This window comes from Silene latifolia, chromosome 9, assembly GCF_048544455.1.
Source record: "Silene latifolia isolate original U9 population chromosome 9, ASM4854445v1, whole genome shotgun sequence".
Classification (NCBI taxonomy): domain Eukaryota; kingdom Viridiplantae; phylum Streptophyta; class Magnoliopsida; order Caryophyllales; family Caryophyllaceae; genus Silene; species Silene latifolia.
The window spans coordinates 63,706,699-63,724,301 of record NC_133534.1 but is presented as its reverse complement, the minus strand read 5'-3'; the positions used below and the strand labels follow the sequence as shown (position 1 = coordinate 63,724,301).

The 17,603-nt window shown below is 41.9% G+C and overlaps 1 protein-coding gene across 1 annotated transcript; it reads right to left on the bottom strand.

Moving 5' to 3' along the window:
- Positions 1 to 207: 207 nt before the first annotated feature.
- On the bottom strand, positions 208 to 17,382 carry LOC141601134 (uncharacterized). Its single transcript, XM_074421400.1, has 5 exons — positions 17,252 to 17,382; positions 16,797 to 17,139; positions 16,166 to 16,695; positions 465 to 634; positions 208 to 371 (listed from the first exon to the last, which is right to left on the bottom strand). Exons 1-5 carry the CDS (start codon positions 17,380 to 17,382, stop codon positions 208 to 210), a joined length of 1,338 nt encoding a protein of 445 aa, XP_074277501.1.
- Positions 17,383 to 17,603: the final 221 nt, after the last annotated feature.

Below are 17,603 nucleotides of genomic sequence, written 5' to 3'. Positions count from 1 at the left end.
TATTCCCATTTAGAACAATAGAGAAGGTGGTAGTGGTCACACATTGCATGACTAACCTGATGAATTTGGGCGGGAAATTCAAACTTCTGAGCATCTGATGAATAAACTCCCACTCAATGGAGTCGTATGCTTTCCTAAGATCCACTTTGAGCATACACCGAGGAGAAACACTCTTCCTATTATATAGTCTCACCAGATCTTGACTTATCAGAATATTGCACTCCCACCCTTGATAAAAGCTGCCTGATTAGGACTGATAATTTTTGGTAGAACAGGAGCCAGTCTAGCACAAAGAATTTTTGCAATGATCTTGTACATGGTATTGCAGCACGCTAAGGGCCTGAATTCTTTAACAGAGCGGGGATGTTTTACTTTGGGAATCAAAGACAAGATTAGTGCTATTAACCTGTTTTAGCAAATGTCTCGGTTTGGAAAAAATCTTGAACAAAGATGACACACATCACCCTTGATAGTTTCCCAGCCAGCTTTGAAGAAACAACTAGAATAGCCATCTGGACCTGGGCTTTTATCATCAGGAATAGAAAAGACTATACTCTTAATTTCCTCCATATTAGGTATCTTCAGGATATCCACCCAGTCCTCTTCTTGCACACAAGTCCCATTAGTCACAATCCTTTGAGAAAATCCAGTAGTGGTAGTCTAGGTGCCAAGTAACTCCTCATAATACTCTACAAATGCTTGCATAATACTCTCAGGTTCTTTACAAACATTTCCTGCAGAGTCTTCAATTTGAAGGACCTTATTAGTTGATGCGTGTCTTTTATATGATGTTTTACATCCCACTTTACACGCATTTCAGAGCTCATTCTTGTAGTTCATGCTACATTTCTCCCTATTTCCGTCTACTTCCGTATTTTGTACATTATTGCAGACATGTGGAGAATTCAACGGGAAATCAAGCCAAATCCGTCCCCGAGTAATCTGCATTGCAAATGACGTAAAGGAATTGCTTAAGGAACGAGCTTGGTGCGCAATCCAAGGCCCAAAAGACAAGTCCACGAGTTAAAAGAAGTCAAGTAGCAGCTCCATTAGTCGATCGACCGTTACCTTCAGTCGATCGACCAATGCTCGGGTTCCAGAAGCTATTGTTTGCTGAGGAGCAGTCGATCGACCAGCCTTGTCAGTCGATCGACCAGATCGCTATTCCAGACGTAAATTAAAAGACCGTGAATCTTGAAGCCCGTGAAGTTTAGGTTTAGGAAATAAGGTGTTACGTTGATTGCTATATAACGTAACATAAACAATCAAGTTGGGAGATCAGTTTTCTATCCAAGTTTTTATCACAATACAGTACTTTCAGTTTTAGTTTAACCAAGTAATTAGGGTTTGGAACATCGGTTAGCATTGGATTTTCTGTTCTTGTTCTTAATCGTTCCTCTGAATTCTGGTATTCCTTCTGCCCTAATTCCATTTTATTGTTTTAGTTTCTTCATTAGTATAAGATTTGCAAGATTAGTATCCCAAAGCCAATTATCGTTCTATCGCTTTTTGTTATTTACTTTAAGCATGAATTCAGTAATTGCTGTTAGTTTTATTGTTGTTATTACTTTCATCATGAGTAGCTAATTCTTTAGTGCTAGGATGTAGGCGATTTATGGCATAGGCGGCATTAGATTAGAAAGGACTGTCTCGCGTGTTGGTCGATCGACTGACATTGCCAATCGATCGACTGACCTCGTAGGGTTTTATTTTCGTTTTAATTGTTTTAATCTTGTATTTAACGAATCGAATGCATGCGACCAGTTAGATACCTATTTTGTGACCGACCCATTAGATCGAAAGATAGGGGAAGTTATTAGACCATCAATTAAATCGACTAGACCGTGCTAAGATCGAAAGATAGGTATAGTTTAGACCGTTAGTCACTTTTCGACGAGAGTCGTATTAGTGACATTAGGGACCTATAGCGAGATCGAGAGATGCTATTTGTTAAGAGTGGACTGAGAGGACCTCTTTATTTCCCGCTTTACTCGTGTTTGATTCAGACCGACTTAGTTTGCTGCCGCCGAAGCTATAATGAACCGACCATCCTAGTACCCTTCTTTTATCTGTTTAAATCGTTTATTTAGTTTATTGCCTTTATTCTCTTTTAGCTGTAGACCAATTCAAACCAACCCCCACATTTGTCACCATAGACTAAATATAGATCAACTAGAATTTACAACTGCCTCCTTGTGGTTCGACCCTGTTACCACTAGCCTAGGTTAGTCTTAATAGGAGATTATAAATTTTATCTTTGGTACTCACAACGACGGGTATCAAATTTTGGCGCCGTTGCCGAGGAGGCAATAGTCCTAATTTTAGTTGTTTTTATTTTTAGTCTTTCTTAGTTTAAGGGACATCTGTTCCTTAAACTTTTCTTATATTCTTTTTGTAGTTTCTTCTTATGCGCAGGTCACAGGGTGGAGAATTAGTACCGTTGAACCCTGAGCTTGAAAGATCCTTGCGCGAGTTGAGACGAACACAAAGGGTATTACCGACAGAGGAAGAGCTGAGTACTCTGTCAAGCTATTACGAGAACGATCTGTTCGAAGAAGACCCACAGTCTTCACCCGTTTCCACTTCTTCACCGAGAGACAGCATTACTTCTCCGGAAATTCCAGTCATGGCCGAGGAAGCAAGTATAGCTAGTTATTCTGAGCCGACAGCCGATAACTTATACAAGGGGTTCGAGCTACCAGGTGATGCCATGAAGTTCGAACCAAAGCCTGCCTACATCACTATGGTTGAGAGAAACCGGTTTGGGGAGCCGCAAATGAAGATGCAACAAACATATGGAGACCTTTATTGACTATCATTGTTCCATACCCCCACCACCGGCGTGACCCAAGACCAGATCAAGGAGACTATGTTCATCTTCTCCTTTCGCGATGCTGCAAGGGAGTGGTATAGAGATCTGGACCGAGCCGTTCAAGGGATCACTTATTGGAATACATTGGCATTAGCGTTCTACAAGAAGTACTTCTCTGCTTCAAGGACGATCGCTATTAGAGCTCAAATCACGGGCTTTAAACAAGGGCCAGATGAGAATTTCCATGAAGCATGGGTCCGATTCAAGAAGTTGGTGCGAACCATACCGCACCATGGGTTCGAAAAGTGGAGTTTGTGCAATCATTTCTATAATGGGTTGTACGATGATCAGAGGGCCATTTTGGATGCTGCAGCCAATGGAAGATTCGCTGAAAATTTGGGAGCAACCAAGGGGTGGAAGATCATTGACGATCTAGCTACCCACAAGGCCGAGTATGGGAATTCGAGAGGGAACCGAGGAGAGCCGCAATCTTCCTCTCGTTGCGCACTTGAGGCTCTCACCGCGAGATTTGACAAGTATGAGCTAGGAGGAGCTTCTAAAGGTGGGATATACCAAGTCAATGCTGTGTCAGACGGTCCTTTCATCTGTGAAAGGTGTGGAGGTGAGGGCCATGTCTCGGAAAACTGCCCTAGTCCCTTCGAATCTTATGCTGCCTTTCAACACTATAGGCAGACCAACACCTACTATGAGCCGAACACCCATCCGAACTTGAGTTGGAGGAGCCAAAATGTCCTTAACCCAACTCAAGCTCCGCCGCAGCAACAACCCTATATACCCCCTCATCAAAAGCAACAGCAATATCAGAAACCTCCTTATGTGCCGCAGCAACAACAAACACAGAATTCTGAATTTTCCGAGCTTAAGAATCTGTTGCTGAAGGAGTCCCAAGCAAGAGAGGTCGGGATGAAGTTACTAGAGAGCCAAATTGCTCAACTGGCTAGTAAAAGTAACACTCGAGCTCCCGGACACTTACCCACTCAACCCGAACAAAAGGAGACCCTAAATGCCATCACTTTGAGGAGCGGGTCCACCCTTGATGGTCCTTCCATGGTTGAAGACGCTGTTGAAAAAGATGAGCCGGAAACAAGTCAAGAGAAAGCTTCAACGAACAAATCAAAGAAAAAGACGTCTGCCCGGTACTTCAGTCGATCGACTGATATACCTAGTCGATCGACTGAAGCACGGGTTACAGGAACTGAATCAGACATCTCAGTCGATCGACTGAGGAGAGTGGTCGATCGACTGAGATCGCTGCTGATGCTGAAGAATTTCGTCCTTTGATGCCAAATAATCTACGAGACCACTTGTTTCGGGGTACCACGGTCCCGAAGATTTTAGGACAAGACCCGAGTGCTGATGGGTCAGTCCCGGCCCCGAAATTCGACCCAATGACGGTTAATAGTTCTCATTTGAGACGGTCTGAGGAGGGGTCCAGCTTCAACAAAGAGAAGGTGACGGACTTTCAGCCTAAGTCCAAAGACGCCGGCGCGCGTGAATTGGAGGAGAGGGCTAAGGTACTCCTCACAGCCCCATATCCGGAGAGACTCGTGCCGACCAAGGAACAGGTATCTTTCAGTAAGTTTGAGAAAGTTATCCGTAGTCTAAATATACAAGTCCCCTTCCTTGAGTTAGTTAACCAAGTGCCCGCTTATACTAAATTTATGAAACAACTGTTGTCCAAAAAGCGGTCACTTGAAACAGTGCACACTGTCGCACTCACCAAGGAGTCTTGCTCCTATCTGTCTCACACTGCGCCCCATAAGTTAGAGGACCCGGGTAGCTTTTCTGTTCCTTGCAAAATAGGTACCTTCTCAATTGAGAAGGCATTGTGTGATCTAGGGGCTAGTATAAGCGTCATGCCCTTAAGTTTAGCTAGGAGGCTTAAGTTGACCCGGTTTGCTATAACAGACATGACAGTTCAGATGGCTGACCGATCTGCGGTCGAGCCTATAGGAGTCCTAGAGGACATACCCGTTCAAATAGGGAAGTTTTTCTTCCCTGTTGACTTTGTTGTCCTTGACATGCCTGAGGATGCCCATATACCGATCATCTTAGGAAGGCCATTTCTGCACACTGCTGGTGCAGTCATTGACGTAGGCTCTGGAACTTTGACCTTCAAAGTTGGGAAACATTCTATTATTTTTGCCCAACCTGCTAAAAAGAAGGACCCCATGTGGCCTGTTATATGTAATACGGTTTCTGAAAAGAAATCGTACTTTGTGCTTCCCGAATTGCCTGTCCCTATTACTACTGCTGTGTTAACCCCTCCGCCCCAGATTGGGAGCAAAATGGAGGAAGAATATGTTGTGTTAGATAATGCAGGAGCTGGTTTGGGGAAGGATGAGCTGCAGGTCACTCCAGCCACGACAAAGCCTATCATTCAAAGAGGAGGTCTTGGATGCCTAAGCTATGGGACCGATGAGGAAGTGGAAGGTGAGCCAGCCAAGGTGAGATGGTCTGATTTGGAGTCCGACGATTCCAAGGAAGTCCTTGATTGGGGAGATGACGAAGTTGATCAGTTGAGCTCTCCGACTGTTGAAGCTAAGAAAGGTGCAACTGATAAGATGAGCACCATTGAGGCTACCTCTAGTAGCCAGAAGCCGACGAAGTGGGCCATACCGTGGTCCTTCTTGATCAACTATTAGTTGATCAATCTCGTTACGAACTTCTTTTTATCTGCTTTGTCAAGACAATTTTATTGCTTTTTGTGTGTGCGAAAACTTCGCTCTTATTTTATTTGCTCAGGATTTTTAAGTACTTTAGGCTTTATTCTGGGTTTTGCGCAATTTTCGGGCGCGTTTTATTGTGTACTTGCAGGTATTTAGAGCTTCTTAGCTCAAATCATTGAGCAATTACGAAGAAATAAGACGCTGCAGCAGTGTTTTCAGTCGATCGACTGGCACCATTGGTCGATCGACTGAATTGCAGTTTTACAGGAGCTACTGTTCACGCCCACCTGGTCGATCGACTGATCTCAGTGGTCGATCGACCACTGCTGCTGCTATATTCGTTCACGACCTCTCCCCTGCTGTGTTTGGTCGATATGCGGACCTAAGGGAGTCTTCTACTCCACTTTATTTTCCGTCGAATTATCTATTTCTTCTATTGTCTCATTTGTGCACAATTTTTACGCTTCAAAATTGTTTTCTTCGGTCTTATGCGTGGTGTTTTCTGTCTTTCAGGCACTCTTTTTAGTAGCACTGCTAGCTACTGAAACCTCCAAGCTCACGCTGGTTTGGGGAGGTTTCCTTTGCTGCGCTCAAAGTCTTGTGAGTTCCATATCTTTCCTTTGTGTCTTGCTTATTTATTTTCTCGCAAATTCCCATTTCTCTTTTATTCACTACATGATTTTGCACAATGGGGACATTGTGCGATTTGGTTTGGGGAAGGGTTTTGCGTCGCATATCATTTGCTTGCATTCACGTTTACATTTTTGTCTTGCATTGTTTATTTCATTTCTCATATATACAGAAAATTCAAAAAAATTGAAAAAATTCAAAAAAATTCCATAAAATGCACGTTTATTTTAGCATATAGGTCGAGTCGGAACGGTAGTATTTCTATGATGATTTTGCATTTGCACCTATTTCGCCTGAGCCTTGCTAAATTAACATGTTATTAGTAGAATCGTAAATGCATACCTACGAGTTTTCGTTAATTATCTTGCTGGACTTGAGACTTGACTTTAATAATTGGCAAACTACTTATACTTTCTGAGAATTAGAGCCTATAACTGGTGACATTCATGACCAGTTCATTTAGGATGAGAGTAGTTACTCCTTATGAGACATGTTTCCTTAATTTGCATGAATATGAATTTGATCTACTCAATACCTGTATACATTCGGTTTGTGGTTTGTTGACACATGTGGTAGAGGTTTCCTTTTCTCATTATACCCATAAGCTTCACACTGCCAAAAATATCCCTTTTTGTCCCATTACTACATCCTACATTTAGCTGTCCCTTGTCAAGCTAGTAGTCGGTGTTTTCGGGATTGTTACTCATTTTTGGTGGCATTTGCTCTGTTGAGGTGATGGTTGGAAAATGAAAAGGAAAGAAAGAAAGAAACAAAAGAGAAAAGAAAAAAGAAAATAAAATGATTCGAAAAAGAGAAAAAAGAGGTTATGTACTGTTTAAGCGGTCGATCGACTGGCATTATAGGTCGATCGACTGAGATTCGAGAAAAGAGATCAATTCGCATAATTAAATCCTTATTTTTTTGGCGATTTTGCTCCCATGTTTCATTTATATCCTATGGGGAGTTTATTGATTTGATAGTTTGGAGATTGTGAGTTTTGTGCTTGCTATAGCACTGCTTCGTTTGATTATGAACAAGAAGCTGGATGTTGCCACTTGGTTCCGTTTTGGTACTAGCTTGATCACCTGTATCTCCACTTTACCATAAAATGTTTTGCCTCTTCTTACCCATACCTCACATATCCCATATATACCTCGGCATGTGTCATTGGTCATCTGTTTGGTTGGAATGCGTATGTACGGTCGTAGAGGTCATTTTCATATTTTATTGCTGGCATGTTTTCATAGGTCGTAGTTAGGTGAGAGTCACTACAAAATTACTTCTTTCTATCTTACATATATATCACCTGTGTTTATTTGAGTGATTTGAGCGACCCGTGGGAGTCCAATTTGATAAGTCTCTACGGTTGACGGTTCAGCAATCTTTAACGACTTTATAATTCGTTTGCATGATTCGCATTACTAATTGATTGTTGGTTGTGCATTAAATCGGTTTAGGCTTAACAGTTTGCATTTCGCTCTGAGATTGAACTCGTTCCATTAGGTCATTAGATCGAGTCTAGTTCTTGCTTGGGGACAAGCAAGGGTTTGGTTTGGGGAAGTTTGATGCGTGTCTTTTATATGATGTTTTACATCCCACTTTACACGCATTTCAGAGCTCATTCTTGTAGTTTATGCTACATTTCTCCCTATTTCCGTCTACTTCCGTATTTTGTACATTATTGCAGAAATGTGGAGAATTCAACGGGAAATCAAGCCAAATCCGTCCCCGAGTAATCTGCATTGCAAATGACGTAAAGGAATTGCTTAAGGAACGAGCTTGGTGCGCAATCCAAGGCCCAAAAGACAAGTCCACGAGTTAAAAGAAGTCAAGTAGCAGCTCCATTAGTCGATCGACCGTTACCTTCAGTCGATCGACCAATGCTCGGGTTCCAGAAGCTATTGTTTGCTGAGGAGCAGTCGATCGACCAGCCTTGTCAGTCGATCGACCAGATCGCTATTCCAGACGTAAATTAAAAGACCGTGAATCTTGAAGCCCGTGAAGTTTAGGTTTAGGAAATAAGGTGTTACGTTGATTGCTATATAACGTAACATAAACAATCAAGTTGGGAGATCAGTTTTCTATCCAAGTTTTTATCACAATACAGTACTTTCAGTTTTAGTTTAACCAAGTAATTAGGGTTTGGAACATCGGTTAGCATTGGATTTTCTGTTCTTGTTCTTAATCGTTCCTCTGAATTCTGGTATTCCTTCTGCCCTAATTCCATTTTATTGTTTTAGTTTCTTCATTAGTATAAGATTTGCAAGATTAGTATCCCAAAGCCAATTATCGTTCTATCGCTTTTTGTTATTTACTTTAAGCATGAATTCAGTAATTGCTGTTAGTTTTATTGTTGTTATTACTTTCATCATGAGTAGCTAATTCTTTAGTGCTAGGATGTAGGCGATTTATGGCATAGGCGGCATTAGATTAGAAAGGACTGTCTCGCGTGTTGGTCGATCGACTGACATTGCCAGTCGATCGACTGACCTCGTAGGGTTTTATTTTCGTTTTAATTGTTTTAATCTTGTATTTAACGAATCGAATGCATGCGACCAGTTAGATACCTATTTTGTGACCGACCCATTAGATCGAAAGATAGGGGAAGTTATTAGACCATCAATTAAATCGACTAGACTGTGCTAAGATCGAAAGATAGGTATAGTTTAGACCGTTAGTCACTTTTCAGGACGAGAGTCAGTATTAGTGACATTAGGGACCTATAGCGAGATCGAGAGATGCTATTTTTTAAGAGTGGACTGAGAGGACCTCTTTATTTCCCGCTTTACCTGTGTTTGATTCAGACCGACTTAGTTTGCTGCCGCCGAAGCTATAATGAACCGACCATCCTAGTACCCTTCTTTTATCTGTTTAAATCGTTTATTTAGTTTATTGCCTTTATTCTCTTTTAGCTGTAGACCAATTCAAACCAACCCCCACATTTGTCACCATAGACTAAATATAGATCAACTAGAATTTACAACTGCCTCCTTGTGGTTCGACCCTGTTACCACTAGCCTAGGTTAGTCTTAATAGGAGATTATAAATTTTATCTTTGGTACTCACAACGACGGGTATCAAATTTTGGCGCCGTTGCCGAGGAGGCAATAGTCCTAATTTTAGTTGTTTTTATTTTTAGTCTTTCTTAGTTTAAGGGACATCTGTTCCTTAAACTTTTCTTATATTCTTTTTGTAGTTTCTTCTTATGCGCAGGTCACAGGGTGGAGAATTAGTACCGTTGAACCCTGAGCTTGAAAGATCCTTGCGCGAGTTGAGACGAACACAAAGGGTATTACCGACGAGGAAGAGCCGAGTACTCGTCAAGCTATTACGAGAACGATCTGTTCAAGAAGACCCACAGCCTTCACCCGTTTCCACTTCTTCACCCGAGACAGTTACTTCTCCGGAAATTCCAGTCATGGCCGAGGAAGCAAGTATAGCTAGTTATTCTGAGCCGACAGCCGATAACTTATACAAGGGGTTCGAGCTACCAGGTGATGCCAGGAAGTTCGAACCAAAGCCTGCCTACATCACTATGGTTGAGAGAAACCAGTTTGGGGGAGCTGCAAATGAAGATGTAGCTAAACATATGGAGACCTTTATTGACTACTGCTGTTCCATACCCCCACCAGCTGGCGTGACCCAAGACCAGATCAAGGAGACTATGTTCATCTTCTCCCTTCGCGATGCTGCAAGGGAGTGGTATAGAGATCTGGACCGAGTCGTTCAAGGGATCACTTATTGGAATACATTGGCATTAGCGTTCTACAAGAAGTACTTCTCTGCTTCAAGGACGATCGCTATTAGAGCTCAAATCATGGGCTTTAAACAAGGGCCAGATGAGAATTTCCATGAAGCATGGGTCCGATTCAAGAAGTTGGTGCGAACCATACCGCACCATGGGTTCGAAAAGTGGAGTTTGTGCAATCATTTCTATAATGGGTTGTACGATGATCAGAGGGCCATTTTGGATGCTGCAGCCAATGGAAGATTCGCTGAAAATTTGGGAGCAACCAAGGGGTGGAAGATCATTGACGATCTAGCTACCCACAAGGCCGAGTATGGGAATTCGAGAGGGAACCGAGAGGAGAGTCTGCTGAATCTTCCTCTGTTCTTTGCACTTGAGGCTCTCACCGCGAGATTTGACAAGTATGAGCTAGGAGGAGCTTCTAAAGGTGGGATATACCAAGTCAATACTGTGTCAGACGGTCCTTTCATCTGTGAAAGGTGTGGAGGTGAGGGCCATGTCTCGGAAAACTGCCCTAGTCCCTTCGAATCTTATGCTGCCTTTCAACACTATAGGCAGCCCAACACCTACTATGAGCCGAACACCCATCCGAACTTGAGTTGGAGGAGCCAAAATGTCCTTAACCCAACTCAAGCTCCGCCGCAGCAACAACCCTATATACCCCCTCATCAAAAGCAACAAAGAATATCGAAACCTCCTTATGTGCCGCAAAGAACAACAAACACAGAATTCTGAATTTTCCGAGCTTAAGAATCATGTTGTCAAGGAGTCCCAAGCAAGAGAGGCCGGGATGAAGTTACTAGAGAGCCAAATTGCTCAACTGGCTAGTAAAAGTAACACTCGAGCTCCCGGACACTTACCCACTCAACCCGAACAAAAGGAGACCCTAAATGCCATCACCTTGAGGAGCGGGTCCACCCTTGATGGTCCTTCCATGGTTGAAGACGTTGTTGAAAAAGATGAGCCGGAAACAAGTCAAGAGAAAGCTTCAACGAACAAATCAAAGAAAAAGACGTCGCTGTACTTCCGCCGATCGATCGATATACCTAGTCGATCGATCAAGCACGGGTTACGAACTTCGAATCGTACATCTCGATCGATCGATCGAGGAGAGTGGTCGATCGATCGAGATCGCCGCCGATCTGTCAAGAATTTCGTCCTTTGATGCCAAATAATCTACGAGACCACTTGTTTCGGGGTACCACGGTCCCGAAGATTTTAGGACAAGACCCGAGTGTTGATGGGTCAGTCCCGGCCCCGAAATTCGACCCAATGACGGTTAATGGTTCTCATTTGAGACGGTCTGAGGAGGGGTCCAGCTTCAACAAAGAGAAGGTGACGGACTTTCAGCCTAAGTCCAAAGACGCCGGCGCGCGTGAATTGGAGGAGAGGGCTAAGGTACTCCTCACAGCCCCATATCCGGAGAGACTCGTGCCGACCAAGGAACAGGTATCTTTCAGTAAGTTTGAGAAAGTTATCCGTAGTCTAAATATACAAGTCCCCTTCCTTGAGTTAGTTAACCAAGTGCCCGCTTATACTAAATTTATGAAACAACCGTTGTCCAAAAAGCGGTCACTTGAAACAAAGGCACACCGTCGCACTCACCAAGGAGTCTTGCTCCTATCTCTGTCTCACACATCGCGCCCATAAGTTAGAGGACCCGGGTAGCTTTTCTGTTCCTTGCAAAATAGGTACCTTCTCAATTGAGAAGGCATTGTGTGATCTAGGGGCTAGTATAAGCGTCATGCCCTTAAGTTTAGCTAGGAGGCTTATGTTGACCCGGTTTGCTATAACAGACATGACAGTTCAGATGGCTGACCGATCTGCGGTCGAGCCTATAGGAGTCCTAGAGGACATACCCGTTCAAATAGGGAAGTTTTTCTTCCCTGTTGACTTTGTTGTCCTTGACATGCCTGAGGATGCCCATATACCGATCATCTTAGGAAGGCCATTTCTGCACACTGCTGGTGCAGTCATTGACGTAGGCTCTGGAACTTTGACCTTCAAAGTTGGGAAACATTCTATTATTTTTGCCCAACCTGCTAAAAAGAAGGACCCCATGTGGCCTGTTACATATAATACGGTTTCTGAAAAGAAATCGTACTTTGTGCTTCCCGAATTGCCTGTCCCTATTACTACTGCTGTGTTAACCCCTCCGCCCTAGATTGGGAGCAAAATGGAGGAAGAATCTGTTGTTTTAGATAATGCAGGAGCTGGTTTGGGGAAGGATGAGCTGCAGATCACTCCAGCCACGACAAAGCCTATCATTCAAAGAGGAGGTCTTGGATGCCTAAGCTATGGGACCGATGAGGAAGTGGAAGGTGAGCCAGCCAAGGTGAGATGGTCTGATTTGGAGTCCGACAATTCCAAGGAAGTCCTTGATTGGGGAGATGACGAAGTTGATCAGCTGAGCTCTCCGACTGTTGAAGCTAAGAAAGGTGCAACTGATAAGATGAGCACCATTGAGGCTACCTCTAGTAGCCAGAAGCCGACGAAGTGGGCCATACCGTGGTCCTTCTTGATCAACTATTAGTTGATCAATCTCGTTACGAACTTCTTTTTATCTGCTTTGTCAAGACAATTTTATTGCTTTTTGTGTGTGCGAAAACTTCGCTCTTATTTTATTTGCTCAGGATTTTTAAGTACTTTAGGCTTTATTCTAGGTTTTGCGCAATTTTCGGGCGCGTTTTATTGTGTACTTGCAGGTATTTAGAGCTTCTTAGCTCAAATCATTGAGCAATTACGAAGAAATAAGACGCTGCAGCAGTGTTTTCAGTCGATCGACTGGCACCATTGGTCGATCGACTGAATTGCAGTTTTACAGGAGCTACTGTTCACGCCCACCTGGTCGATCGACCACTGCTGCTGCTATATTCGTTCACGACCTCTCCCCTGCTGTGTTTGGTCGATATGCGGACCTAAGGGAGTCTTCTACTCCACTTTATTTTCCGTCGAATTATCTATTTCTTCTATTGTCTCATTTGTGCACAATTTTTACGCTTCAAAATTGTTTTCTTCGGTCTTATGCGTGGTGTTTTCTGTCTTTCAGGCACTCTTTTTAGTAGCACTGCTAGCTACTGGAACCTCCTAGCTCACGCTGGTTTGGGGAGGTTTCTTTTGCTGCGCTCAAAGTCTTGTGAGTTCCATATCTTTCCTTTGTGTCTTGCTTATTTATTTTCTCGCAAATTCCCATTTCTCTTTTATTCACTACATGATTTTGCACAATGGGGACATTGTGCGATTTGGTTTGGGGAAGGGTTTTGCGTCGCATATCATTTGCTTGCATTCACGTTTACATTTTTGTCTTGCATTGTTTATTTCATTTCTCATATATACAGAAAATTCAAAAAAATTCAAAAAATTCAAAAAAAATTCCATAAAATGCACGTTTATTTTAGCATATAGGTCGAGTCGGAACGGTAGTATTTCTATGATGATTTTGCATTTGCACCTGTTTCGCCTGAGCCTTGCTAAATTAACATGTTATTAGTAGAATCGTAAATGCATACCTACGAGTTTTCGTTAATTATCTTGCTGGACTTGAGACTTGACTTTAATAATTGGCAAACTACTTATACTTTCTGAGAATTAGAGCCTATAACTGGTGACATTCATGACCAGTTCATTTAGGATGAGAGTAGTTACTCCTTATGAGACATGTTTCCTTAATTTGCATGAATATGAATTTGATCTACTTAATACCTGTATACATTCGGTCTGTGGTTTGTTGACACATGTGGTAGAGGTTTCCTTTTCTCATTATACCCATAAGCTTCACACTGCCAAAAATATCCCTTTTTGTCCCATTACTACATCCTACATTTAGCTGTCCCTTGTCAAGCTAGTAGTCGGTGTTTTCGGGATTGTTACTCATTTTTGGTGGCATTTGCTCTGTTGAGGTGATGGTTGGAAAATGAAAAGGAAAGAAAGAAAGAAACAAAAGAGAAAATAAAAAAGAAAATAAAATGATTCGAAAAAGAGAAAAAAGAGGTTATGTACTGTTTAAGCGGTCGATCGACTGGCATTATAGGTCGATCGACTGAGATTCGAGAAAAGAGATCAATTCGCATAATTAAATCCTTATTTTTTTGGCGATTTTTGCTCCCATGTTTCATTTATATCCTATGGGGAGTTTATTGATTTGATAGTTTGGAGATTTTGAGTTTTGTGCTTGCTATAGCACTGCTTCGTTTGATTATGAACAAGAAGCTGGATGTTGCCACTTGGTTCCGTTTTGGTACTAGCTTGATCACCTGTATCTCCACTTTACCATAAAATGTTTTTCCTCTTCTTACCCATACCTCACATATCCCATATATACCTCGGCATGTGTCATTGGTCATCTGTTTGGTTGGAATGCGTATGTACGGTCGTAGAGGTCATTTTCATATTTTATTGCTGGCATGTTTTCATAGGTCGTAGTTAGGTGATAGTCACTACAAAATTACTTCTTTCTATCTTACATATATATCACCTGTGTTTATTTGAGTGATTTGAGCGACCCGTGGGAGTCCAATTTGATAAGTCTCTACGGTTGACGGTTCAGCAATCTTTAACGACTTTATAATTCGTTTGCATGATTCGCATTACTAATTGATTGTTGGTTGTGCATTAAATCGGTTTAGGCTTAACAGTTTGCATTTCGCTCTGAGATTGAACTCGTTCCATTAGGTCATTAGATCGAGTCTAGTTCTTGCTTGGGGACAAGCAAGGGTTTGGTTTGGGGAAGTTTGATGCGTGTCTTTTATATGATGTTTTACATCCCACTTTACACGCATTTCAGAGCTCATTCTTGTAGTTTATGCTACATTTCTCCCTATTTCCGTCTACTTCCGTATTTTGTACATTATTGCAGAAATGTGGAGAATTCAACGGGGAAATCAAGCCAAATCCGTCCCCGAGTAATCTGCATTGCAAATGACGTAAAGGAATTGCTTAAGGAACGAGCTTGGTGCGCAATCCAAGGCCCAAAAGACAAGTCCACGAGTTAAAAGAAGTCAAGTAGCAGCTCCATTAGTCGATCGACCGTTACCTTCAGTCGATCGACCAATGCTCGGGTTCCAGAAGCTATTGTTTGCTGAGGAGCAGTCGATCGACCAGCCTTGTCAGTCGATCGACCAGATCGCTATTCCAGACGTAAATTAAAAGACCGTGAATCTTGAAGCCCGTGAAGTTTAGGTTTAGGAAATAAGGTGTTACGTTGATTGCTATATAACGTAACATAAACAATCAAGTTGGGAGATCAGTTTTCTATCCAAGTTTTTATTACAATACAGTACTTTCAGTTTTAGTTTAACCAAGTAATTAGGGTTTGGAACATCGGTTAGCATTGGATTTTCTGTTCTTGTTCTTAATCGTTCCTCTGAATTCCGGTATTCCTTCTGCCCTAATTCCATTTTATTGTTTTAGTTTCTTCATTAGTATAAGATTTGCAAGATTAGTATCCCAAAGCCAATTATCGTTCTATCGCTTTTTGTTATTTACTTTAAGTATGAATTCAGTAATTGCTGTTAGTTTTATTGTTGTTATTACTTTCATCATGAGTAGCTAATTCTTTAGTGCTAGGATGTAGGCGATTTATGGCATAGGCGGCATTAGATTAGAAAGGACTGTCTCGCGTGTTGGTCGATCGACTGACATTGCCAGTCGATCGACTGACCTCGTAGGGTTTTATTTTCGTTTTAATTGTTTTAATCTTGTATTTAACGAATCGAATGCATGCGACCAGTTAGATACCTATTTTGTGACCGACCCATTAGATCGAAAGATAGGGGAAGTTATTAGACCATCAATTAAATCGACTAGACTGTGCTAAGATCGAAAGATAGGTATAGTTTAGACCGTTAGTCACTTTTCAGGACGAGAGTCAGTATTAGTGACATTAGGGACCTATAGCGAGATCGAGAGATGCTATTTGTTAAGAGTGGACTGAGAGGACCTCTTTATTTCCCGCTTTACCTGTGTTTGATTCAGACCGACTTAGTTTGCTGCCGCCGAAGCTATAATGAACCGACCATCCTAGTACCCTTCTTTTATCTGTTTAAATCGTTTATTTAGTTTATTGCCTTTATTCTCTTTTAGCTGTAGACCAATTCAAACCAACCCCCACATTTGTCACCATAGACTAAATATAGATCAACTAGAATTAACAACTGCCTCCTTGTGGTTCGACCCTGTTACCACTAGCCTAGGTTAGTCTTAATAGGAGATTATAAAATTTATCTTTGGTACTCACAACGACGGGTATCATTAGTCATTTGTCTTTGGTTAATGATTCTATGAAACATAGCAGAATTAGTATCTCCCTCCTTGGCCCATTCAACTTTAGCTTTTTGCTTAAGGAATTCATCCTTAGCCTTAGCCAGCATATGATAGCTAGCTCTAGTTGTATATTCAGTATCCATCAACTCTCTATTGGTAGGATCAAGCTGCAATTGTTTCTGAATATCCATAAGCAAGTTCAAAGCTACCTCAGCATTCTTCTCAACATCAGAAAATAACTCCTTGTTTAAATTTTTAAAATCAGGCTTCAGCATCTTTAGCTTCCTCACAACAATATACATTTGGGTTCCATGAATCCTCCTATTCCATCCATTCTTGAGAATTTCCATAAAATCAGGCACACCCGTCCACATGTTATAAAATTTGAAAGGTTTCTTCCTTGGCAACTGAGAAGCACCACCAATAATAAAGCAAGGACAATGGTCATAATCTCCTTCAGGAGCATAATAGGCATAGTAATCAGGCCATTTAGAGCTCCAGGCCTCATTCACAAGCACCCTATCTATTCTACTAAAGACTCTAGTGGCACTTGGCTGTTTATTGTTCCAAGTGAAAAACGAGCCAGTGCACTTAATATCATGTAAATCACACACATCACCGTGTTCGAAAAGGAATAATCTCAAAGATCCTTGACAGGCAAGCCAATTTTTTCATCACAGTGCATGAAATTATTAAAATCACCAAGGACAATCCAAGGTTCCACAACAGTATTCCTAATCAAAGCATCCCATAAAGGCAATCTCTCCTCTATTTTATTAAAGCCATAAACATAGGTGACATAAAATTCCATATCAGTTACCAGATCCCTAACCTTAAGATGAATGAACTGAGCTTCCATGTCTATTATGGTAATAGAATATTTCTGATTCCTCCACATAACCCAAATTCTACCACCCTCATGATGCCCATGATTAGTGATATAAGACCATCCATTACACAAATTATCAACAACTTTATTTAGAGAACCAGGTTTCACCCTGGTCTCAAGGAGCCCAAATAGGTCCACATTAGATTGATGTAGACGCCATTTAATGTCTTGTTGTTTAGTAATACTATTTAGGCCCCTAATATTCCAAGCTCCAAGACTACCCATGAGAGGCCAAAGCCTCCCCTCCCCTTCCTTTATCAACCATTTCACCAGATGCAGCAAGGTCAGCACGGAAATTAGCCACAAATCCTCCTTCAGTCCTTACTGGTAATCTTGATTCATGCCTTGTCATACGAGTAAGGATCCTAGCAGGAGTTTAAATTGCCCCCATGGTAGCAGGTAGTGGTGTAATAGTTGGTGTGGACATTTCTGTAGTACTACCTTGCCCATTAGCTTTAGGTCCATTCTTGTTACCTTGTGCAGTAGCATTAGATGCAGTCCCCTGAGTAGTTTCCACAGCTTGTGTGATCACTGGTCCCTTCACAAGCTGGGGGTACTCTGTAGGATTTAGAG